Consider the following 26,994-nt stretch of genomic DNA (forward strand, 5'->3'; position numbering starts at 1 on the left):
TCTCACCAGTCCCTTGCATCGTCTGGCTGTCTCCCATTTCCCCTCCATCCATGGGGCCTGTTGGGCCTGCTGTAGTGTTGCTCTAGCTAAACTGATGCTCCTATGTGGTCCTTTCTCAGAACAATCTGTTAGGAGCTTGGACCCATAGCAAGGCATATGGGTCTCTTTGGAGCCAGTCTCTGTCCCTGCCTGCCCCTTTCTCCTTCCCAGATGCTGTCCTGTCCAGACATACTGACCCTTCCCCAGACATATGGACCCTTCACTTGGGCCTTACCACTTTGCAAACTGAACCTGATCCTTCAGAGCTGTGCTGGTTCAGATCTCAAATGTTCTTCCAGTGCCTTGTGCTAAGATCTTGGTCTCCAATAGATGGTGGTATTGGAGGAGGCACTCCCACCTGTAGGGGGCAGGGCCTAAGGGGGTGGAAGTGGGTCACTGGGACATGGCCCTGGCTCCCAGCCATCCTGAGGTAAGCCGCTTTGCTCTGCCACGTGCAGTTCACTATGGGCCATGTCACCCCAAGCTCAAGAGGCAGTAGAGCCAAGTGGCCATGAGCTAAAACTTATGAGCTGTGAGCCAAAATACGTCTTTCCCCCTTTACCATGTTTGCCTCCTGTATTTTATCTCAGCCATAGAAAGTTTAATAAGCCCGGTGCCCTGGGTGTCACGGAAACCCCTCTGTGATAAGTGTTTGCCTCAGTGGTACTATGCAGTATGTGGACAGGTACCTAGGCACCTGCTTAGCCTGCTTGCTCCCTGTGGTCCTATCTATATTTGTGTGATTAAGAATAGTTCCCAGTGGATGTCTAATAAAGACACCTGGCGAAGTGACCAGTGTCTACACTTAGTTGTGTGCAGGAGACAGTTTGACCTTCCCGTGTCTGGGGAAGAAAGTTGGCCGTGGCAAATGTGTGCTAGCTGTGGCTTTCAGAACTGTAAGGGCCAATTGTGTCGGCTCTTTTCTATGGACATTAATTCTTTCTTCAGTGTGTAACTAGGGCAGCAGATGGCTTTCCGGAGTATGAGGTTGTATGACTTGTGGCCCAAGGGAATGGTCACTCATGAATAAGCAAACCAGGTCAGTGGTTTGAATCCAAAGCGACTGATCCTGAATAATCAAAAAATCAATAGTGTTTTGGATTTTGGATTTGTGCTTCTGCTGTTCTAAGGGCCACCCGGTGCATTTGTATCCCCGCACTCCAACGAGATGGCAGAAAGAGAAGCCTGCCCTGGGAGTGGAGCTGTGTGGCGAGGTCCAGCTTGAGCTGCCTTCCCAAACACCGCAGGCAGAGTATATGTGGGTTGCTAGAGAAATGGTGGTTACTGAACCACTGACAGCACAGCTACAGCAGGAGCTCAGGAATAATGCCTTTAGCTGGCCTGTGCGGTGTGTCTGTGTCTGCTTCCAAGGAGCATGACTGCTTTTGATGTGCTGGGCCCACTGAGCTTTTAGGTAAGTCATGGCCAGTTTGCCCTTGAAGGCAGTTTGGAATGCACATATATTTCATCTATTTATCAGTGTAGGTTCATTAGTGTGGCAAGCATATTGTAGGAAATGTTAGAGGGGTTGGGGGTGGGAAGGTGTAAGAAATCTCCAAACCTTTATCTCAAATTTGATGTGAACCTAAAGTAGTCTTTAAAAAAATAAAGTTAAGGAGATTTTTATGTGACTCTCTGACCTCAAGTTTGGTCAAAGGGTTTTATCTAGGTCTCCAAGAATAACTTAGAGACTGCCAAGGACTTGCTTAAATGTGTTTTCAAGGCTGACCCAGAACTCTGACGTGGAGAAATGATAAGAGATACAGATTTGTTAAATCATATGAATATTAAAAAATAAGCCATGTGTCTAGATGGAGGATTTCAACGTGATATGTTATGGTCTGAACGACTTCTAAGGATGCACTCACTATATTACATTGTATGGGTAAAAGTTAGAAATGGAGATGTTTATTTGATTAACCATTCAAGTACATATTTATATATGGGATTAACTTTAGAACTATATGTACTAGCCCCCCCCCCTACAAGAATAGATGTGATAATTCATGGTATTAAACAAAGGAAGAGGTTGGTTTACCTTAGACTGATGTCAGTATATCCCTAACAAAGACAAACCGGCCATTTCCTAGGGGATACTAGCTGAGGATCAAAGAAACGGACTCACTATGAATCAAAGATGACCTTGAACTTCTGACCTTCCTGCCTCTGCCACCAAACACTGGGATTTCCAGTCCACTTGTCTGTGCTGAGGGACTGAACCAGGGCTGTGCACATGCTAGCCAAAGGCCTCTCATTTTTCAGCTAGGAAAGGGAGCGTGAGAGTGGACTGTGTTTCAGTGATTTTAGGTGGGGAGGCGATAATTTGCCTGCAAAGAGTTGATGAAGCTGAGGAGGCAGAAGGGTAGTGCTGAGAGCCCAGTGGAAACTTGGTCTTGACAAAGATCCAAGAGTGGGGCGCAGACCCTCTGCTCTGCATCTGTGGACTGAGATCTGCGTGTTTTCTGTTGCTGTGGCTCTGTTAGCGTCCCATCGCAGAGTTCTGCCCTGAAGGATGAGAATTAAACTCTGTAATATACTTGTTCTGCCCTGTGGGCTGATCTAAGAAGACGGTCAGTTGTTTTCCAGCGTTGCCTAGCAACTCCAAAAAACAGCCCTGTAACATCCATCTCGAAGCATTGTTAAGGCATTTGTGTTGGTGGCGCCCTCGGAATCATCATTTTCAGGAAATTAGTTCTTAGGTAGCTGTGGTTTGGGGCGCTTGTTGGTTTTCTGAGTATCACTCGGTGCAGAGCTAGGATTTACCATGCATGGATTTAGCCAAAACCATGTCGGCAGACCTGGCAGATGAGTAGTGAGTTTGTGGTTGGAGACTTGGCTGGTCGGTCCTTCTCAGAGAAAGCCTGCATCCTTTAACAGTTAACCTTTCATTACTGGATGGAGTTTGGCTAAGTGTGGCAATTTCGTATCCTTTACTGGCTCTTTCCACCGCCAGGAAACCTCCAGGCCACTCAATGCACCTGGGTTTTAAGCAAAAACGTGATGTTTAGTCTACTATAAGCCTAAATGAACATAATTAGGACATTTATGCTCCATAAGTTATTATTGCTGCTGCTGCGGTTGTGGGAGACAAACTCTGTCCTGCGGTGTTCCAGGTATGTATCACTACTGCTTATGACATGCTAAGGGCAATAACAAGTAAGCTACATACACGGCTCGCCAGGTATTTATTTGGTGTGTGTGTACCATTAACATGCAGGTGTTGGCGAAGGCCAGAAGGTTTGGCTGCTGGGAACTGAACTTGGGTCCTCTGAAAGCGCAGCCAGCGTTCTTAAGCACTAGGCTGTCTGAAGCCCCAGATATTTTTAACATACATGAATGCCCACTTCCTTTCACTTGGAGGAATAATTGCAAAGTGAAGGTAGCAGGTAGGTTTGCCCCGGTTGTGTACTATGCACGATGTTTCTAGCATTGGAGAGGAAACAGGGAGCCACAGACCAGCAGTTATGACAAACTGACCTTGGAAGGCCCACTGCTCATGGTACAAGGTAGAACTGGTTGCTTAGCCGTTATGGGCCTCTAATGTCACAACTGTGACAGGGGTACAATAGGCAGAGTCCCTACATGATACACGTGAAAGGAGGGAAGTTAAAGAGAGCCAGGCACTTAGGAAAAGCCTTCCTAGCCACCCCTCGCCCTCCCCACCTTCTCCATCATCTCCTCCCCCATCTCCTCCCTCTCCCTCCTTTTCTTCACTTCATCCTCCTCCTTCTTGCTCCTCCTTTCCCTCTCCTCCTCTTCCTCCTTCTCTTTCATCTTCCTCTTCTTCCTCCTTCCCCTCCCCCCTCCCCTCACTCCCTCCTTCCCCTGGTCACCATCATTACTGTTATTAGTGCTATTAGCCCGTATGTCGTGTGCAAATCTTTGGTGGCTCATATGAGGAGAGACGGGCTCAGACCTGCAGTCTGTTTGTCACTCTAGTCTCCCCTCCGGATGACTCTCTAGGACACTCCAGCCACTAGTCTGCCACCAGTGCCCAGGCTCCACCACTGTTCAGTACTTTTAATGTCACTCGCTGTCTGAAATCGAACTTCAAATAACTCCTGTGTCCAGGGCAGATGGTCCTTCACTCGGGAATATATGTCTGATGTGCAGAATGACACACACACAATCTTTTTCTAAAAAAATAAATCTCTTCCTCAAAAACTACCCTGTTCACATTGAAGGCTTTAAAGGCTTAATGAGTCAAGAATACGTTTGGGAAAGGATCCATGATGGGAACTGAAGGACTTTGGAAGGCTAATTCTCTACATTCAGAGAATGTGTTAGGTGACTACAAGCTTATTTCTGTCTCGGTTTCTAATATTCAGCCTGTCTCTCATTTCCTGCTTCAAACACAGAGTCCTTGGATACCGTGAATGTCCCTTCTTTTTTTTTTTTTTTTTTTTTTTTTTTTTTTTTTTTTTTTTTTTTTCTTGTTGAGACCAGTCTGAAATCTACTTGTTGAAAGCTGTAAGGAATCTAAACAACCCCGTACAACTTCTGCTCCTCTGTTTGACTTCTTCCAACAAAAACTACAGGGTAAATAGTTGCCCGAGAAATATTTTGTTATATAATTGACAAGGGAGGTTTGCTCTTAACTGACTCCATGGGGAAAGTCACTTCAGAGAAGGTCACTGACCTATTCAGAGCCAGTCTTTCCTTTTTTGATATTGTACCTGTAGAAATGGTGAGGTTTTCTGCTGTGTGGTAAGGGGAACTCAAGTGCTCCTGCAATCTTTTCCAGGCGTTTCTTTTTCTTTTTTTTTTTTTTTCTTTCTTCTTCTTCTGAGCTGAGGTCTCACCTGTCGCTCCGGGCTGATCTTGAGCTGACTCTCCTTCTGCCGCACATTCTAACGCTGGGGCCACGAAGGTGCTTCCCTGTGCCCGACTGAATGATCCTGTGCTACTCTTATTAAAGCATGCACTAAACTAGACATTAGCCTTGAGGCTTCTGTATGTTCCTCTGTACATACAGAACACTGCTGTAAAGGAAATAAACTAAAACAATGTAAAGTCTTAAAAGGCTTATTACTCAGCTCCTGGAGACAGGGGGCATACTGAGGGGTCTGGATGGAGCAGACCGCGGTGGTGGGTGAGGATAATGCAGATGCTGAGAGGTAAAACATAGCATGCTTTGTGTTTTCTGAAGACCACTGTACCCCAACCATGCTACGCTCACTCATGAGGCAAGACAGCAGTGGGGTTCTGTGTCAACACAGGTGACCCCAATGCTCATCGCGAGTGTCTCAATACTGCATAGTCAAAATGTAGGTGTGGAAGTAGAGGTAACCATACTCTGCACTGTGAAAAATAACCACTTCTTATTGGCACAGTGGTTTTGAGATGGTTTTTCTAGATGGTTGCAGAATTCTTCCCGGCTTATATATTCTAGCTTATACATCTAGTAGAGGTTATCCTAAGTTTGTGCAGGTTCAATTAGAATACAAGTAGTGAGAAGGAAGGTTCTGAACCGCACATGTTAAAATGTCCAGGCCATGTACAGTGGAAAAGGGAAGCAGGTGAGTTCATAATCTTCAGTGGCTTAAAGACTTGAAGACACGTCCTTCCTCTTCTGTGCCTCTGGGACATGTCTGCAGTTCACACAACTGGAAAGTGGCCAGGCCACTGGTGAGATCAGCTGGCCCTGTGTTGTGCTGAGCATTCATCCACTCAGTACTTTGAAGTCTAATATTATAAAATTCACAACAGGAGAGTAGAGTCGTGTGTTCTTATGCTTATTACAGAGTTAAGCTGAGTAGAATTTCTATTAAAGAGGAATATCCAGGCAGAGTGGGTGTGCCGAGCAGGAATAGCAAGATAAATCCAGGCTATTTAGGCTTCTTTCAAAGGTTAGGTTGCATTTTGGGTTTTGTTTTTTTGTTGTTGTTGTTGTTTTGTTTTGTTTTGTTTTTTCGTATTTTAGAGTCCTTTAGCCTTTGGGGAGGCACTAGTTCAATATTTATAAAGACACACACACATACACACACACACATATATATACTTTTGTTGTACATTAATAAAAGTTGATTTTGTGTTTGCATGGTAACCAACTAGCACGTAAGTGGCCACTAAGAGACCTCATTCCCATCTTAAAGATAAGGATAAGGTGCCTTATCTGATGGTTACTGTATTTATTAATCATTGCAGTTAAATGCAGCGCCTGTTTAAAGAATCCATACTGCTTTTCACACTGGGAACCATGCCAGCTAAGTACTTAACAAAGTCATTTCCAAAGGATGAGGGCACTCTCTCAATACCTCACACAGTCCTGGAAATATTTCTGGCTCTTTCATGGTATGTAGTTTAACTCTTAAGGATAAATCAGAAGATAGATAGATAGATAGATAGATAGATAGATAGATAGATAGATGGATGGATGGATGGATGGATGGATGGATGGATGGATGGATGGATGGATGGATGGACGGACGGGTGGATGGATGGATGGATGGATGGATAGATAGATAGATAGATAGATAGATAGATAGATAGGTAGATAGAGATATTAGATGTGTGTGTGTGTGTGTGTGTGTGTGTGTGTGTGTACACTACATTTGGATTCAGAGTGCCACTGTTTGATAACTGGATTGTCCTGAAGGGGTGTGTGTGTGTGTGTGTGTGTGTGTGTGTGTACACCACATTTGGATTCAGAGTGCCACTGTTTGATAACTGGATTGTCATCATGCTCCTCACATGGCATAAATACATTATTCTAGACAGCATTGATAGGGATGGTAGACACGCTGAACATGGCAAGTTAGGCCTCAGTGGGGGTAAAAGAATTTGATGGCAAGAACATGGTGCGTAAGGAAGGTTGGTGAACATGTGGGCAGCAGGAAAACTATCATAGAGAGGAATCTGCCTCCAGAATCCTCAAGGCCATGTTTCTAAGGAACCTAGACCTGCCATTGATCGTGACCATGGCCTCAAGTTACCAAGAGAAACACTTGTGTCTAAATCAAAAGTACATGCAGATCTTGGTATCTGTGTCAAACTTCCTTCTCAAACGATGGCATGGAGCTGTCTTTTGCTGTCTTTTTGCTACTTTATCGGTTCTTCTTTTTTCCACTCTTTATCCCCTAGGTTTCACCCCCTATTATTAGGTAGGAGAGAAAGTATAGAGGGGGAAAGAGAGAGAGAGAGATCCCTGAATAAAGTCAGCAGTCTAAAAGGGGGCAACATCATTAGACTACTTCCTGCTGATTAGGGTCATCAGGTTCCTTGGGGAAAGTTTGATCTTGACAGTCGGGATGTCTAATTTCTCTTTGCACAATAAACAGAAACCAACAGCCCACCTCACCTCTCAGGGCCCTAGCATTTATACACCCTCTGAAAAGTCCCCAGAATTCAAACATCACAGCCACAAGATGGGAGAAACCATCCGCCACTGGCCAATTTACGGAACTCCTGGAACATGAGGCAAATCATAGTGGACAATCTGCAGCAGCTCCACTTCCCAAACCTAGAAATAAAATGAAAGCATATTCTTATAAAACACAAAATTGTCACTACCTTTGCAGGTACAGAAGAATATCCCTTTAGAAAGGGACTTTGTGTCCCTTCCTATGAGCAGCTTACCTTTGTTGTACATATTCACTCTTGCTCAAGAGTCCATTAAAAGGAGTCCAAATGCCTTAAACCGTTATTCGAGAATTAGTCAGCTGAGAATTCCAATCTTGCAACATCTCTTTCCTTGATGCTGCCAGGAGGACCACGTGACCTTCACTCACAAACAGTCTCAACCACAGCTCAGGTCAGAGCAGAGAGGCCTTAAGTCACCCTGCTAAGTCCTGAGACACTCAGCAACCAGGCTGGTGCAGCTACATCTGTATGCCTTTTCCACATTACAGCCACCTGGGTGGGGCTGGAAATGCACTAGAAAGTGTAGGTCCTGCCTAACTGCCATCAACAAGTGACAGGCTTCATCTCTGTGTGTCCCAGCAGTGGTCTCAATTGCCTGCATGTGAAGATCTACAGGGAAGCCATGGGAAGGGATTGAGAAGGAGCAGGCTGGGGAGAGATAAAAATGCAGATCAGATAGGGCCGGCCCAAAGGAGCAGAAACATAAAGGCCTTTTTATAGTTGGATATTTCTTCTATTTATAAAGCTGTCTGGACAGGACTGGCACCCACATGTGTGCACATGAAAGTTCCCGTTCTAGCACCCTGCTGTCTCATAACCTTCAACACAGGGCACCTTGAGGAGCTTCGTCTGCTCGAGGTCGTTTTGCCTGTAAAGAACCCAACGCTTGTTGCCCATCTTAAGCACAATTAGTACTTGGATGTACAGGTAGGAAGCCATCCTCCCCCTTCCCCTCTGCAGGTAGCAAAGCCCCACCATCACTCTGCCATAGCATCAGGGTCTCAGTAAGAGAAGCATGTTTCCAGCACACAGTTCACTAATTCTTACGTTTCCTGTAATCTTCCCTCCCACAAAACCAGAAATCTTGGACGATGCCTTTGCCAGGAACAGCATGATCGAATCCCAAAGCGGCGTCACGCTTCTGTCAGACCCTGTTGTGTATTATGTAGAAGGTCTGCCAAAGCTAATGGGGCTCCCCAGCTGGCTCCTCTCCCTGTCATTTGGAAGGGGAACATCCCAGTTTAGTCCCACTGCCACTGGGATAGCTTTCCTGTCAGCCACACCCAGCCCATCAGGATGCTGATGCAGTTTCTTGGATCGTGCTTCCTGCATTCACACGGTGTGAAAGCGAGTTCCTGTTTGGAGATAGCTCTATGTACTTGGTTGTGATGAGAAATTTAGTCCAGGTGTGGGATATGGGGCTGATTCGGACTGTCCACAGCAGCTAACTATGATTTCCCTGGTGCTCTGTCGGGGAATGATTTTGCCAGCTGCTGACAGTTCCGGCAAGTGTATGATGTTTAGAATCTTGGGGACTCTTGAGAGGGCATAAAAATGCCAGAGCCCTAAGAGGTGCAGTGGCCCTTGCTCCTTTTCCTGCTGTTGCTTGCTCCTGGCTCCTTGCTGGTTGGAGATATCCTGATGACAAAGATCAACACTGCCCCACGAAACTGACATCCCTAATCAGCAGGAAGTAGTCCATGAGATCAGATCACCACCCCCTTTTCCCTCCAGTCTTCTTTCTCTCCTAACTAATTCTGGGGGATTGGAAGGGATAAGGGTGGAGAAGGGTGGCAGAGAAGGGAACCCATACATTTAGTAGAAGACAAAGGTATAAAACGCATAGGTCAGCAGTCTTAGAGCTTGTAACCCATTGGAGGCGATCAGACTTAAACATGTGAACACAGAAAAATGATGACGTAGTAAAAACGTTTCCTAGGAATGAGGAGATATAGAATGTGCAGGTGTATGGTAAGTTCTCCCCAAACTCAGATGTGCATTTTTTAGGAAAGAGGAAACCTATGTAAGATTAGAATTACAATAGCAGTCAGCCGTGAGGACTAGCCAGGCAGAACAAGCAGATGACACGGGACCATAGTTGGCCTTGGTTTACAGGTTCCAAAGCTTCCGTCTATATTCCAAGGTCTACCCAGGCAAATGTGAAGCTCCTCCCCAACTATGGCCTACCCACTACTTTCTGTTCACCTTGAACCTGTCTTCCCAGTCCTTGGTCCATTGTTTCATGCTTCTCCATGTTGCCCCCTTTCCTGAGTGTCCTTGTCATCCTCCCCACCTGTTATTCTTACTGACAAGCCCTGTTCTACCATCCCAGGTGACACTGTTCTCCTTGACCTTCCAAAACAGCAGGTGGCCTTTCTATGGTCCATCTTCCAGAACAGGGACCAGCCATCTGGGCAGCGGGAATGGACATGTGCTGTTGATAATAGCTCCAGCACTTGGCTTGCCTCGTATGTAACGTGGAGGACTTTTTCAGGTCCGTTTCAGTTGATTTTCTCAGGCAGAGTTGTTTATGAATGAGCAGGAATGAGGACTCAGCTCCATTTAGCATCCACCCCATTTGAAGGGCAGTGACTCAAACATCTAATCTGGGGAAACAGCCAACCGAAGAAGGCATGGCTGCATCCTGGCTAATCCGAAGCTGCTGTGCTGTGTGGGGGGTGCCGTGCGTGGGAGAGGGTGGGGGGAGATGGAAACAGCTGAAAGTTACCCTTTCTCTTCTTCCGGAGAAATGTTCTCAACCAGCATAGGAACCCTCCCCTCTGCTGTGTTCAATGTCTTCTGTCTCTATCTCCCCAGAAGCCCTGAGGAAACACTGCTATTGTCAGATGCTGGGAGATCTCTGAGTAGACATGATTCATGACTCAGGAAATGAGTCCAAACTGGGCACCCATGGTCTCACACTTGATCAAGAAACCTTTTAGCTTACATTCTGTTTCAGCTTGAACTGAAATCACCTACAGCCGTGATCTCGCAGGCAACTCGTCAACTTGCTCTGCCCAACTTCCCCTGCCTCCCTGCCTTGTGCTGCTGCTACGCAAAAGAAAGGGGGTATGAGGTGGGAAGCACCTTTCCACCCACTGCATTTGAGTGTTGCCATAGCAACTAATATTGCCTAGAAGCAGCCCAAGTGTTTTGGGTTTTTTTTGTTTGTTTGTTTGTTTGTTTTGTTTTGTTTTGTTTTTCTCCACTACTTTTGCTTCAGCAATATGTGACTATGGAATGTGAGACATAAGGTCAACCACTTGACACACTTGATCCAGCCCGGCTCATCCATGTGGCGGTTTCAGGTGGTCCCTGACTGTACGTGTAGGGAGGGCTCAGAAGCATCCCTGTGTATGCAGGCATGCACTTACTCACCCAGAATATGCAGCGATCGCACTGATGAACTGCTATTTTTAAATATAAGGCTGGATTCAGGGTGTGGCTCAGGGGCAGAATAATTGCTTAGCATCCCTGGTACTGCAAACATAGATAAGCAAATAAAATCTTTTCTAAATAATTGAGTCTTCAGTAGGATAAGAAATGCGCTTACTTGCTTGAATGTAAATACTGTGAACAACTCTAGGCTCCCTTTCCCACCTCCACCAACCTCCTAGCACTCTGCTGTGGTTGCTCTGACTCTTTGGAACTCCAGTGCCTTCTGCTCAGACTTTCTGTGTTTGGAAAGAGAGGTGGGCAATAAAGTGGCTGAAATGCAGTTCATTGGTAACTCAACAGAAACCCGAGACTGTTCACCTTTCCCTGAAGGAAAGTCGCAGACTTTTTACAGGCAGGTGTAGGCAATCTGCAGGTGGGAGTGTGGCTGGCTGGCTATCCAGCAAGTTGTGCATGTGGTTTAAAGCAGTTTTTATAAACACCCATGCCTGTGACGCCTGTGTACCCTCCTGAAGTTCTTTTCCAAATCCCCCACAGGAACGTGGCTGAAGAGTGGTCTGGGCCTGGTGCATCAGGAAGGCAGCCAGCTCACGTGGACGTACATTGCTCCCCAGCTGGGGTACTGGGTGGCAGCCATGTCTCCCCCCATCCCAGGTAAGGCAGAGCCAACAGGGGTAGCAATGCGGGTGGATTTCTTTGGGGGTCTGAGCTCAGCATTCATTTAAATATAACTTATATGGGCAGTTGATGATGTATTCTTTTAGAACATCAAATGGTAAAGAAAGGCCATTTTGTGGGTGGGGAGTTGTGTCTGGAACTTTCACACGAAAGTCGGGCAGAAGGCATGGAAATGGTCCTGTCTCCAGTTCCATTTTGCTCAGACAGCTGCCTTTGGGAATTCTTAAATGGGAGTGTTCAGAGGAGGCTGGGACCTCCTCCCTAATTCCTGAGCCAGCTGTGGCCTGGTGTATCTGCAAGCTTGAGGGCCAAGCTCCCAGAAAAAAAAAAAAAAAAAAAAAACAGCACTGCGGGCTTCTTGAGGCAAAATGCTTGGTTTAGCATTTCTGACCAGTTTTAAAAGCCAGCTGCTTAATGCTCAAAAGAGTAATCTTCCCTTAGAATATGTAGATTGACTCCTGTTTAGGACATGATAAATATATGCATACATGTGTGTATATGTATATGTATTACATGATACCTGTGGTATTGCAGGATAGCATGCTTCTGGTGAGAATTCTTTCTAGTGATGCCTCCCATCGCTGCCTTTAAAAGCCATGCCGCTTGGACTACCCACCTTGGAAATCCACTTTCCTCAGCAATGTTTATGCTAGGGATACATCATGAATTTGTGTGTGTGTGTGTTTTTAACACACGTTAAAGCACTTGCTGTTTTAGAGGGTCACATAATTGAGATAGGCCAGATACCATCTATGATTAAAAGGTGCTTTGGACCAAGTCATTATTGATGCATTTCCAAGTGGAATCTCAAAATATTTAGCAGTGGAATTGATGTTGAAGCACTAGAATTCGTGCTCCGACCTTCTGAGTAACTAACGGGATGGAGTCATTCCCAGACGGGTGTGGAAAAACCTTCCATTCCCATCTAAGAAAACAGACGCCCTCCTGCACTTTCCTGGAAGGTAACTGTTCAGAGCATCACCCGCATGAGTTTCTGGCACAGAAACACCCTGCTTCCGTAATTTGGAGTAAACAAAAGCAGACAAAAAGAGAGAAACAAAATGCCTTAGGTACCAGAGTGAACGCCACAAAGTCCAGCCATCAAAGTGAAGTTTTCTTAGATTTCAAACAACTGTGGCTGTCAATTTTTCCACCAGGCAACAGAGTATTATTAATATTAATATATTAATATTTATATTTATATATAAATTTATTTAATATATTTAATTTATATAATATTTATAAAGAGGAAAGCAAGGGCTGCCCCACATAGGTCCCCCATGAGCTCTAACACAGTGAGAGAAGAGGCTCGGAGCTGCGAATGGCCCAGTGGTGCGCAGCATGGGAATGCACGCACGGTAATCTCCCCGCTATCTCTTTTATTAAGACGTTTTTCAGTGAAGCTGTGCTTCCCTGAGCCCCAAACCAAGAGGAAAATGATCATAGTTTTGTTCCCTAACTCTCTCCTTAAGCATAGTCTAGAGTTTAAGCCATAAGTTTTATGAAGATTTCTTTTGACTCAGGCTAAAATAATTACATTCTAAGTGCTTAATGGGCCTATAGAATGGTTTTACAGGACTAAACTCCCCCCCCCCCCCCGCCCTCACCCCGGCTCTGCTCTTCTTCTTTCTCTGTGGAGGATCAAATCCAATGTCTGTAAACAGTTAAGACAGTGTACAGACATCCGTGTACACACTCAGCCCACTTTCCCACCCTACAGAGAACTGTATTTGAGAGAGAATTCCATTCTCTTCTGGACTCAGGAAACAAAACCGATTCCAAAACCCAGTGATCTTCCTTGGATTCATTTAGCTCATTAAAAGGTTTGAGGCAGACGTGACGGCTCATCCAAGCTGTGGTGGAACGGGGCAAAAGAGTTGCTGGAGGCTCGAAGCCAACCAGACCAGCCAAGGCTCGTAGTGAAACCCCAGGAAAGGAGAGAGAAGGGAACAAGGGAGAAAGGGGGGGAATAAAATTTGTCTTCTTCAAAATAGTTCTAAGGAAAAACTGTCATTGAACATCAAAAACAAATTTTTAATAAAGCAAATGGGTACAAACCATTTGTTTATAAATAGTACAAACCCACTGTGTCCCTTCTCCCGTAGAGTGCAAGAAACTGGACAAGAATAAATGTCACACAGAGGTTTTGTTACCAATCTATTGTGAGTTACCACGTGATCCAGATTTATATTACTTGTAACATTATGAGGCTGATTCTCATTGCCCTTGGACATTAAGAGGAAAACCTAAACCCACCCCTTGGTGTTCTTTACATTGTAAATTAAGAATTGTTTAATTTGTTCTGATTATCTCTAGCAAATCTAGTGCTGGAGAGGTGTGTGGCCACAGGGGGTTTGCCTTGTTAAAAATAAACAAACAAAAAAGATAACATGAATGACTATTTCTTTAAATACAGAAGCATTTGGGTCGGACTTGAAATTTTAAAATCACAGTAAATTTCTATCATATATTTAAAGTGATCCATTCAGGCAAAAGATATTCTGTACAACAGTAAGTCCTGGGGGAAAAGTGAAAATAAAATCATAATCACTTTCCCTTACCTTGTAAAATCCCCCAGATACTTGGTTCCTCTCGTACATGAGAATCTACTTGATGGTTTATCATACATTCATTTTCCTTTATTAAAAGATGGTGTATTTAGAGCTCTGGACATGCTGCAGAGAGAAGCTCGCTTCTCCTCTAAGGGGAGGGGGTGGGAACCCCCTCGATATAAGATCATCGCATACCTGAGCATCAGGGCTGAAGCTAGCTGCCGTCACACACAGGAGTGATACCTAGAGTGCAGAGTGGCCATCATGGTTCTGACCAGCAGGCCACCACTCCGTCTCAAAGGCAGGAAGGGGGTTTTAAGTCATTACATTCTCAACTCATTATTCCTATTCTTATATAAAGGAATTCAAACCTCTAAAATGTGATTTTCTGACCTTCTAGGTCCCGTTGTGACACAGGACATTACCACGTATCACACGGTGTTTCTTTTGGCCATTTTAGGAGGAATGGCTTTCATTCTTTTGGTTTTGCTGTGCCTCCTTTTATATTATTGCAGGTAAAGTGTAACCACTTGGGCGATGTATTTGTTTACTGTAGAATTGGTATTCGGAAGTTTCTTCTTCTTTTTCTTCTTCTTCTTCTTCTTCTTCTTCTTCTTCTTCTTCTTCTTCTTCTTCTTCTTCTTCTTCTTCTTTTTCCTTCTTCTTCTTCTTCTTCTTCTTCTTCTTCTTCCTTTTTCTTATTCTTCTTTTTCTTCTTCTGCTTCTTCTTCTTCTTCTTCTTATTCTTCTTCTTCTTCTTCTGCTTCTTCTGCTTCTTCTGCTTCTCCTCCTTCTCTTTTCTCTTCCTCTTCTTCCTTATCTTCCTCTTTTTCCTCTTCTTCTTTCTTTTACCATTTTAGTTTAACTCATGAAACATTACCTAGAGCTCAAACACGTAATCTAAGTTGCAAATGGTGGCCCACAAGTTATGTAAAGTTGCTGATAATGTTAAAGGCCCTTAAATGCTCAGAAGATACCTCAGGAAGAGCTCTTTCTATGAGGGCCTCTGCTCAGATCCCTAACACCCATGTGAGAAGATGAGTATAGCCATGCAGGTGATCAAGACAAGAAGGCTTATTGGCTGCCAGCCTCACTCCAAGTTCAAGAGAGACCCTAGACAGACAGTGATGGGAAGAACATCGAACATTCTCCTCCATCCTACATGTTTGCACTGTGCATATGCAACACGCACACACACACAGACACACGTATACACACACACACACACACACACACACACACACACACACACACACGCTTAATAAGGCCTGGGAAATAGCTAGGTTACTAAAGAGCTTGCTGTACAAACATGAGAACCTGACTTGGTGCTTCAGAAGCCACATACAGAAACAGGATGTGGTGGCCCATGCCATAATCCCAGCACTGGAGCTGCAGACACAGTGTCTTTAGGGCTTACCGACCAGCAGCCTAGCCTACTTGGCAATCTCTGGGTTAAATGAAAGAGCCTGTCTCAAATAATGAAGTGGATGATGCTTGGGGAATATTACCCAACATTGATCTCTGGCCTACAGACAGACAGACACACACACACACACACACCAAACACACGTACAGAGAAACACACACAGAAGCACATGTGCACCCTACAGAGAAACACACATAAGCAAGGAAAGAGGTTGGCAGTTGTTACGTGATTCATTCCTGTTCCTGAACAGTCACTAAGAGATGAAACTCTCAAGATCAAAGCAAAATTATTTTTATTTCAGCGATGTAATCTGTTACCATAGAATGGGTATCGTTGACTCCTGGGTGTTCCTTGTTGGATAGATAACTTGGCTTCTCTATTCAATTCTGAGCCTCCAAACCCTAGATTTCTCTACCCTGGGTTAAACTGAGAGTGTGGGTGTGGAGTGAAGGGACTTCTTCCGCGTGTTTTTTCCTGGTGGAAATTGATAGAATTTTACCCAAAGCGTTGCCACCATGAGTCTCTCACTTCTACCTTATGTCACTTGCTTGGTTGCAGGAGGAAGTGCTTGAAACCCCGTCAGCACCACAGAAAGCTGCAGCTGCCCCCAGCTCTGGAGAGCTCCAAGAGGGATCAGTCAACCTCCATGTCTCACATCAACTTGCTGTTTTCTCGTCGAGCATCAGATTATCCTGGGCCTCTGTCTGTCTCCAGCCATAGCCGTCCAGAGGTCCCAGGGACGAAGGAATTGATGGGAGGGGTGCATTTAGAAATGATGTCTCCCAATGGGGAGGGGGACCTGCACACACCCATGCTGAAGCTGTCCTACAGTACCTCACAAGAATTTAGCTCCCGGGAGGAGCTGCTGTCCCACAAAGAAGAGGATAAAAGCCAAACATCTTTTGATAATTTAACGCCAAGTGGGACGCTAGGGAAAGACTACCATAAGTCTGTGGAGATTTTTCCCTTAAAGGCAAGAAAATCTATGGAGAAAGAAGGCTACGAGGCCCCCAGCAATGATGACTACAGAGGTAGTTACAACACTGTGCTCTCTCAGCCTTTATTTGAAAAGCAAGATCAAGAAGGCCTGACTTCGGCAGGAAGCAAACTCACCATTCAGGAACACATGTACCATGTACCTTTATCCCCTGAGAAAGAGCAACTGCTGGACCGCAGACCTACTGAATGTATGATGTCACGGTCTGTCGATCACCTGGAGAGACCTACCTCCTTCCCGAGGCCAGGCCAGTTGATCTGCTGTAGTTCCGTGGACCAGGTCAATGACAGCGTTTACAGGAAAGTCTTGCCTGCCTTGGTCATCCCGGCTCATTATATGAAACTTCCAGGGGACCACTCGTATGTGAGCCAGCCTCTGGTGGTCCCCGCCGACCAGCAGCTGGAAATAGGAAGGCTCCAAGCTGAGCTGTCCAACCCCCATGCGGGGATCTTCCCGCACCCATCCTCTCAGCTCCAAGGCCAACCCTTGTCTTCCCAGGCGATCTCCCAGCAGCACCTACAGGACGCGGGTTCACGGGAGTGGAGCTCTCAGAGTGCACCCATGCCGGAGTCACTGTCCATCCCAGCATCCCTGAATGATGCAGCTTTGGCTCAAATGAACAGCGAGGTGCAGCTCCTGACCGAAAAGGCACTGATGGAACTTGGGGGTGGGAAGCCACTTCCACACCCTCGGGCGTGGTTTGTCTCCCTAGATGGAAGGTCCAATGCTCATGTTAGACATTCATACATTGATCTCCAAAGAGCTGGAAGGAATGGAAGCAATGATGCCAGTTTGGACTCTGGTGTAGATATGAATGAACCAAAATCTGCCCGGAAGGGAAGGGGAGACCCTTTGTCACTCCAGCAGAGCCACCCACCTCTACAGGAGCACCAGCAAAAAGATCCCAGAGTTCCCGACAGCACTGCCTACACACAGCTCGTATACCTTGAGGACATGGACCAGAGCGGCAGCGAGTGCGCAGCCGCGGTCTGCACCCCAGAGGACAGTGCTCTGCGATGCTTGTTGGAAGGGTCGGGTCGGAGGAGTGGGGGGCAGCTGCCCAGCCTGCAGGAGGAAGCAACCAAACGAACTTCAGACATCCCCCTGGAGCCATTAACTAGTCCCAACCAGAGAAGATCCGCCAATGACGAAGATGAAGATGATGACGACGATGATGACGATGATCAAGGAGAAGATAAGAAAAGCCCCTGGCAAAAACGAGAGGAAAGACCCTTGATGGCCTTCAATATCAAATGAGCCGTCGATGAGCCCCTAAACGTGGATTATAAAATTGCCAAATATCCTTTCTCATGAAAGTGCATACCTGTGTGCGGAGAAGCTGAGGACGTGCGGAGAAGCTGAGGAATGAAAACCATGCAAGTAAATGCTTACTGCATTGACGTGGCCGTGGAATTGCGGTTATGACGCAGAACAAAGGGTGACTGACAGATGCTTGCCCCTCCGGGAAGGTGGCTGGGAGACGTCCGTCATTCTACCGACCTGACTTGTCGCGGTAGGGATGCTGACAAACCACATGTGTGATTGCTGTGCTCCGGATCACCTCAGTTCTCCCTCAGATTCTGGAAGCAGATGGAACTCTCTTTGCATTGTTTGATCCCTCCTCCGGTCTATTGTGATAACTCTACTGTGAAGCTCTCACTGGGGAGTGGGCGGAGAGTACTTCCTGGAAGTTGGTGTTATCTCAAAGGAAAGCTATGCATTGCTGCTGCTTTGTTACTTTGCTTATGCTTTGCTTCAGTTAGCTTGCTCTCTCTCTCTCTCTCTCTCTCTCTCTCTCTCTCTCTCTCTCTCTCTCTCTCTCTCTCTCTCTCCTTCCTCCTCCCAGCCCCATGGTGGGAGTTCTTTCTTTTAATTATGATTCCGTTTCAGTTGTAAAATCTTTCTTTCCTTGTTTCTATCTATTCTACTTCTCTGTGTTGGTTTCAGTGTCTCCCTTCAGGAACTCAGAACCCGGGTGCCGGCTCTTAACACTTCTAAGTCCTCTAATGAAACTGTACTGATGTTTTTATCAGCCAAGAGTCCTTCCATTCTGGTCCCATTAACTCCAAGTGCCTTTTTTACAGTGACAACAGACAGTCCCTCGGTTTCATGTTTTTTCGTAACCCTTTCAATTGAACTGCCTGGATTTTATATAAAGTTACTAAACGATACCCTGTTCTTTGAACTGCATGCTGCCAAGTGCCGTTCGTATTGAGCATCCTCATTTCAACACAGTATACGCTCTAGTTATGTGTAACGTGGGTGTTTAGCTGAGATACACTAGAGGGCGCTGTAGAGATGCCCTTTCCTGTTCCATCCTCTGGTCGCTAGTCCCCATAATGGTTCCACTGGCTGTTTGTATATAGGGTTATGTATTAACTCTGGAATCCTGTGTGCCCTTCTTGCTCACCAAACGTGAGAGTGTGGGCTGAGCAAGGGGATGGAATGTGACTATTAAAAACCACTCATGTACTGTCCAAAGTGCCGGAGTGACTCTTCTGTGCATTTTCCTTTAAGAGCTGCTTGGTTGTCCAAAAATGAAAACTCAGAATAAACTTGGAAGAAGAAAAAAATATATATGTGTTCATTCTGATTTATTCTAAGCCTTTGTCTCTTGGGAAACTGTCAGTAAGATGTTCCTGTTCTTTGACTTTAGCATTGAAGAGAGACTTCAATGTTGGAGAGTTGAGAATGCGTAAACACGAGGAATTAGTGCCAGGATTAAAAGAAAAAAATCCACTGTTGTCTTTAGTCTCACTTAAGAACACATGTTAACTGGTAGTGTTTTATTTAAGGAGAGGTTTCTACATTTATGAGAAAACCACTGGTTTTGTTTCTTTGTTTTCGTTGTTGTTGTTTCTTATGCTGGAGATCAGTTTGTCTTGCAGCAGTTTCAGGAAGGGTTTGTCAGATAGCCAGAGCCAGTCCAGCTATATGACCTGGTTCATCAGAATTATTAATGGAGGGCTGAGGATGTGGCTCAGGTGGTGAAGTGTTTACATGGCACATGGTTTGTCCCCAGTTACCACATTTAAGCAAGTGGGTTAATGCACGCCTGTAATACCAGCACACGGCATGGCACAGGTAGGGGCAGCCTCAGATACATAGGAGTTTAAGGCTAGCCCTGTCCCAGAGAAGTTACTGGAAATGAAGTCAGTATGTGAGAAACATTGGTGGGAATAAATCTCAGCAGCTACGTTTGCTGTCAACAGCTCCCATACCAAATCTTCACGTGCGATTCCCACGTGAGTATAAAATTAATGGCGCTGATTTTTATCCTCTGAATTCTCAGATGAGGATTCTTTTTAGTATTTTACTTTAAAAGGAGAAAATGGTTGAGACAGTGGTTTAACTTGTGTAGGAAACACTGTCACCCATAGGTGGCAGGTGAGTCCTTGCTGACTTTCCTGCAGCTCCAAGGACTCCTTTGTTGATCCCACAGGAGGACAGTGTTGCCTCTTCAGGAACACCCAAGACCTGGCAGCCGTGGGGGGGTGGAGAAAGCTGGGAGGTCTTCCTGTTGCAGCCGGTTCCCAGACCTTACCAGCGGTGTCTGTACTTCCTGTCAATGGAATGACATGGTGGTCGGTGTCCAGAAGACCCTTCCATGTAACCTGTAGAAAACATATAACATGCTAAGTATTTACTCTGGTTCCAGAGATCCGACAGGAAGGTCTTGCACAGTGTAATCCAATGGTGACAAGCACTGAGCAGCAGTTGTCACAGCCAGAAGATAACTGCTTCTGCCAAAGAGACCTTCATTTCCTATAAGAGTTGTCCACAGTGAGGTCCAGACATTTTTCTTCCCTCAGAAAGCAAGCACTGATGGCGACACTGAAATCCCCTAAACAAAGTACCACAGCTGCAGTCTTTAAGCAGTGCATTTACCTTCCCGATAGTCAAATGTGCCTCCTTACTTCACATCAATGTCAGACAACCAAAGCCGTGAAAGGCACGTTGCTCCTGCCACCTAGTGGTCAGTTCTCATGTCCCTGGAGAATAGCAGGGCCAACCCAGTCCCTCCCCCACCCCTCGCCCCCCACCCCCCCCCCCTCTCTCTCTCTCTCTCTCTCTCTCTCTCTCTCTCTCTCTCTCTCCCCCTGGGTGGGCTGTGGGAAAGTGGGGAGCAGCCCTGGTTCTCTCTTCCAGGTAAGGTGGGAAGCAGAAGGCGGCTGATGTGGTCCACGTTGTTTCCTTGGAAACGATAGTGCTGTGGCAATATTGAGGTTGGTTTGAAGTTTGGGGGAAGAGTACATAGCTTTTTTTTTTTTCTTTGTTTTACACCTAATGAACTAAATGGGGGCTTGGTGACAAAATAAAAGTTGCTCAGCAGAGAGAAGTTGTGTTGCTAATAGATTCAGCTCTCTAGGGAGGAAGTTAAGCTACAGATGCTCTTGATAATAAAATACAGAGCGCTCTGTTGATACTCTTGGACAGCTGACTCTGCTCTGCCTTTGCTGGTGATTGACATGTAGTCCCTCCTTGAATTAATGATTAGGATGACGAATGTCAGCGCATCTCTTAGTCACAACCATGGAGTGGCATCTTTGCTGAACCAGTCAGAACTCTGGATGAATATGCCCTCGACTCTTTAGAGCTGACATAATGTAGCCAGTCATAACACCGCTGTCAGATCACTCCGGAAAAACAAACCAGCATATTCTCCTTTGCTCTTAATGAACAGATCAAGCCTCTGCTGGTGGTCTTTGTCTGTTCCTGTGGTACAAGACTTCCGCTGTGGCCGATTGCAGGCAGCTAGTGTGATGCCCCAGTGCCCACGAGTTTGGACTGGATGCTTGTCTCAGTTACACCATTTGCCCACTAAGCCCACCGTGAAGCACAGTTAATAGCAAGGTGGTGAATCCACATTGTTCAAAGATCAGAGATTTGCAAATCTGCCTACTCCGACGTTTTAAATTTTGTATTGCATTTGTTTATCAGGTGGAGTGTGTATACCACAGTATGCCATGGATATCAAAAGGCAACTTACAGGAGTCAATAGATTTGTCTTCTTCCACCATATGTGTGGAGAGCATTTTTGGTACCTCCGGACAGTTGATGGCAGGGTAATATTAATATTAATATTATCCCGGGACACCTTGAAGCTGATCGTAGGCAGGAATCTGGCTTCTGTGCTATGTCCTGTTAGGGCTAGTATTAAGCACATTGGCATCTGTAGCTCTAGGCAGAGCCCCTGGGATAAGGCTATAAGGAAGTACATCTACATCTGACATTCCGGGCACGGTTTTTAAGGTTGTGGCATAGGGAAGTACATTCGTATTTGATGCTCCAGGCAGTATTCTTAGGAATGCAGTTCAAGGCAGGGCGGATTTCAGGAAGTAAGCACAGCAGTATCCCATTTTGTCTCTGACCTTTTCACCTGACCTCCAGTAAGGTGTTTACAGGATCATTGGTTATCTCGCTTGATCCCAGTCTGAGAACTGATGTTACCTTTGTGCATGTAATTAAAATGATTTAAAAAGAGGGCAGATTAAACCAAGCTTCGCTTCAGCCATGTGGCTTAGGCCTCAAGTCGGGCTGAAGTCATGCTGCAACTTTAACTAACCATGTCTCCTTTTTCTTTCAATCCTCGCTTGGGCCCTGGGGACCCATGTTGTTTGCCTGAGCTGGTCTCGGACACATATGGGTCCCGGGAATTAAATTTGGGTTGTGAGGCTTGGTGGCAGGCACCTTTACCCCATGTGTCATCTTGCAAGCCTTCACTGCATTTTTCTGCTACTTTTTGAGACAAGGTCTCACTGTAGCCTCAGACTTGCCTGGAATATGCAAGCTTCCTAATCCATCCTTGTAAGTGCTGGGTTAACTCATAACTGGGACCACACCCAGCTACACTATGGCATCCAAGCATAATGCTGAAGTCCCATGTAGAGCTCTCAAGCACGAGGGCTGTGTTATGCCTTACAGAAGCAGTGCGTGTGCTAGAGAGGCTTTGCTCAGGTCTGGAGTACACTGCTAGCAAAGCTAACAAGTCAGTGCCAGGGGTGTAGCTCAGCTGGTTGTGCTCGCCTAACATACATGGGGCCCTAGACTCCTCTCCAGCACTGAATAGACTGAGCGTGCTGGTCCATGAAGTTAATCCCAGCATTCAGGCAGTGCATGCAAGAGGAGCAGTTCATGGTCATCTTCTGGTCAAGGTCAAGTTTAACAACCTACAAAGAAGCTTGCCTCGAAAGAAGGGAGAAAGGGAGGAAGGGAGGGAGGGAGGGAGGGAGGGAGGGAGGAAGAGAACAAGAAAAAGATGACAGAGAGAACCAAAGAAAGGGGAAAGGCACAATAGGTAGTACATAAGGTGTTATTAAGCAGAAGCACACAAAACAATTCTAACCAGAGGCATGCAGTGACCTATCCCGTATACCCCCAGGAGCCCTGGTTTGTATTAATTCTTATCTGTAGAACTTCACAGGATATAAATTCTGTGGACAGTAAGAATTGACCATAGGGGAAAAGGGGGAGAATGAGTTTTAAGCATGAATGATGTTTATTTTAATATGATTGAACTGCCAACTGGCAATATTAACTCTTACCAGTGCCTGACAGCTAACCTGCAAAGTCAGAGAAATTTTAAGAGTCTCTTAACTCAATGATGGGGACAGAAAGCAATAAATGAACCAAGGAATCCCTCCCCCCATATGTGGCCTCTTCCTTTTGGGGGTTACTTTTAGTTATTTACTTAGTCTGTGTATGTATATGTAATGTGTGCTTGTGCAGATGTATGGAGGTCAAAGGGAATTCCAGTAGTCAGTTTTTATCTTCTACTTTATTGGAGGAAGATCTGTCCTGTTCCTGCTACCACATGCACATTCCACACCAGCTGGTCTGCAAGCTTTAGGGCAGTTCTTCTGTGTCTGCCTCCCATCTCTCACTGCCCACTGTGAGTACTACAATCACAAATGATGCTACTGTATCCAGAAGGTATTGTATGCACGTGGTGTTCATACATCCTTGTAGGCAAAATACTTATACACATAAAGTAAAAAACATAAGGTGGTGAGAGTAAAAGATACCAGAATTGGCCTCTGGTCTCCAGAGACGGACACACATATCTCACAAATACACACATGGACATGTACTACACATATACTACACACAAATAAAACCAAGAAATCAGTGTTTGTACAATAATGTGAGTTACAAACTATTTCACTTTTCCAAGTTTTTTCCTACTAATATCTAAAGGGTATATACTTTGGTTATATATTCAGTTATTTGGCTATATAATTCAATCACCAAATATGTTATATTTGGTTATATAATTCAGTCACCAAAACCTACTCTGCAGAGATGACTCCTGCTGGCATTTTGTGGTTTTTCCCTGAAGTTTTTTACCCACATAAACATGTATTTTCTTAAGCTGTTTTACATTGGTAATGAGCTGACTTAGGTCAGTAAAGAACTTGCTGTGACATCTTGAGACTCTGAGTTCCACCCCCAGAACCTATGTAACAAGCCAGATCTGGTAACACACTCATGAGATCCTAGTTCTGGAGAGGCCGAAACATGCAGATCCCTGAGTCTTGCTAGCCAGTCAGTCTAGCCTAATCAATAAGCTCCAGGACAGGAAGCCTTATTTTACAAAAGCAAGCTAAACAGTGCCTACGGGATGATGCCGCCTGTGGTTGACCTCTGGTCTACACACACACACACACACACACACACACACACACACACACACACACACACACTTTTTTTTTTCTTTCTACCTTCTGAAGTTTAAGATAGAAGCCTTTGAAATGGGAAAATGTAGGTGAAGCTACTCATCAGGATTTAGCAGTAACTCGGGAGTCCAAAGTGGGCAGTGGGCACTGAAGACATACTAGTGTCTTTCTTAGATGCAGGTCCTGCTGCAGGATATAGGAGAACATTATGAAAGAATGTACCTTAGATCATGGCAGGTGACAGACAACATCACTTGAGTGACAAAGACCCATTCAGTAAAAATCAGCAAATATATATATTAAGGTTTGGCCTTGCTGTGCATTCTAATGCTAAGTTTGGCCCCCAAGACATGGACTCTGCATGTATCCAAGTGACACTATGTGAGCTTGCCCCCAAGTTATTTCTGATTGGTAAATAAAGATGCTGACAGCCAGTAGCTAGGCAAAAGAGACATGGGCAGGGTTTAGGATTCCCAGGCCTGGAGTTTGAGAAGAAGTAGAAGAGAGTAGAGGAGGAAGAGAAAGTCAGCATGAGTTAGCTAAGCTGTAAAAATGTGGCCTTGGGGCTGGCCATTTGGAGTTAAGAGCAGTCCAGATGAAACAGTAATAACTCAGTTATCAATAGGAAAGTAGATTCTAATAGCATAGAGGGTAGACATCTGCCCAGCTCCAGTGCTGTTTAAAGTTTATTGCAAATAAATAAATGTTTAAGGTTTATTGTGTGTCTATTAACAGGGAACTGAATGATCAAAGGCAGGGCAAAACCCCTGGATTGGGATTTAAATTTTCAACAAATAAATGCTGAACACTTAAAGCACAGTTCAAAAGAAAATGAGCCCCAGCCTATGGGATGGTGCCATCCATATTCAAGAGGAGTCTCTCACCATTTGTAAAGCTATAACCTCTTTTTATACACCTCAGAATCCTTTCCTTCACCTACAGATCCCTCAATTCAACCAACTACCACACAAAGAAAAGCAAATAAGTGTAGTAGGTTGGAGGTTAGAGATCAAAATCCACCATTTCTTGCATTTCTATCTATCTATCTATCCATCTGTCTGTCTGTCTGTCTGTCTGTCTGTCTATCTATTTATCTATCATCTCTCTCTCCCTCTCTCGGTGTGTGTGTGTGTGTGTGTGTGTGTGTGCACTATATATATACTATATATACTTGTTAGTATGTTTATGTGTACATGTACCCACACATGCGTACAGAAACCAGAGGTTAATACCGGCTGCCTTTATCTCTTTCTGTATTTTTTGGAGACAATGTCTCCCACTAAACCTGAAGCTCATGACTTTAGCTAGACTGGCTGGCCAATGATCTCCAGGGATCTGCCTGTCTCTGTCTCCCAGCCCTGGGATTAGAGGCATTCCTCTGTATGTATGTTAAGAATCCCAAATCAGTCCTCAGGTTGATGCATTAGTCTCCTTTATCAAGTGAGCCATAATCTCTAGCTCCATGCTTTTGGGACTTTAATAAGAAGCTTTGACATTGTGGGAAAATGTTGGAATGGACATGTAGGTTGTTATGGTCCATAGAATAGAAGAATGAGGTAAATGGTAGAGGAGAAGATCAATTGTCAAACACATGGCAACACATCCAGCTGAGTATCTTAGGTGAGACGTTTCAAACCTTGTCCCCTGACTCCTTGTAACTAATTTTCAACTTATAAACATAAACACACACAATACCTAGCCAAATGTCTTCTGTCCTTCACAGTGATTGTGACTTATTGGGTGTTCTGGTGCCTACAAAGTGCTTGACCATCTCTGCAAGACATTTGCACACAGACAAGATAAACAGGAGTTGACGAGCCTATTTATTTGGAACATGGAAGGTCCATGATACTCTCCTGTGGCAGTGTGAGGACCGGGTCCCGTCTCCTGACACCTCGTCCAATGTGCAGCCATCTTTGCAGGTTACCTACCCGTCTCTTGTTCTTTCATATTCTCTGCCACGGACATAGTCTACATAAAGCAACTAATCTCCAGCATTACAAGCTGTACTGATTAGGCAATGTCCAGGATGGTAGAGAGAACTCTGGGCTTGGAGTCAAAAGATCTGGCTTCCATCCTTCCTCTGCTGAGCAGAAAGATGATGGAGAATGTCTATTCATCAGAAAGTAGAAGATATTTGCTCTCCTCAGATCTCTGGTGAGCTAAATTCTCATATACCAGTGAGTGTAAAGCTCCCTTGTAATGTATATAATATATATGATAATATATGTAATATATAATGCACAAGTATCAGGTATGTTCCTCTTACTCTGTGTCCCATAATTATGTCATCTTCCTGCTGAGAGTCATGAGGACTTTATTCTGTTGTATCCAAAGCTTCATGTTCTTGTTTGAGAAAATGGTATTTTTAAAAAATGAGGATGTCTTCCTAGTCATGCAGTTTCTACAATCTTCAGTTGCAGAAGTAGTATTTTACCAGCTATTTGAAGTTCAGCAAGTGAATCAGTGAAGTTGTGGCTTCCCTAGATGAATAACATGTCCACACACCCATGGGAATACATACTAAGACTCCCAGAAACTGCCTGAACACACAGACAGCATTGAGTTCTATTTATGAAACGTTTCCTTCCATGTGGATCATGCATAGCTATGACAAATCTTGATTTACGAATTACACATAGTAGGAAATTGATAGTAATCGCTGACAGTAAAAAAAAAAAAATCGAAGTCTATCCTGAACCACATGTATTCAATCTTTAAAAGAAGACAGTTCGTAAGTAACTAATAGGTGAGCAACACATACAGTTTGAATACGGTGGGTATAGGAATGTTTCATATCCTGAGCAGGAAAGAGTGTGGGGTGTAATGTCATTGCACAATTCTGGAAAAGTTATAATCTACAGCTTC

General features: G+C 44.9%; 1 protein-coding gene across 1 annotated transcript in view; it reads left to right on the forward strand.

Annotated features, from left to right (window-relative positions):
• Positions 1-18,966, forward strand: part of FAM171A1 (family with sequence similarity 171 member A1) — a 117,510-nt gene extending 98,544 nt beyond the window's left edge. The window contains exons 6-8 of the mRNA XM_080917753.1: positions 11,335-11,451; positions 14,428-14,542; positions 16,012-18,966. Coding sequence (XP_080773879.1) covers positions 11,335-11,451; positions 14,428-14,542; positions 16,012-17,707 — 1,928 coding nt within the window. The 3' untranslated portion in view covers positions 17,708-18,966. The remainder of the gene's footprint in view (positions 1-11,334; positions 11,452-14,427; positions 14,543-16,011) is intronic.
• Positions 18,967-26,994: the final 8,028 nt, after the last annotated feature.

This window comes from Micromys minutus, assembly GCF_963924665.1.
Source record: "Micromys minutus genome assembly, chromosome: 6".
NCBI lineage: Eukaryota > Metazoa > Chordata > Mammalia > Rodentia > Muridae > Micromys > Micromys minutus.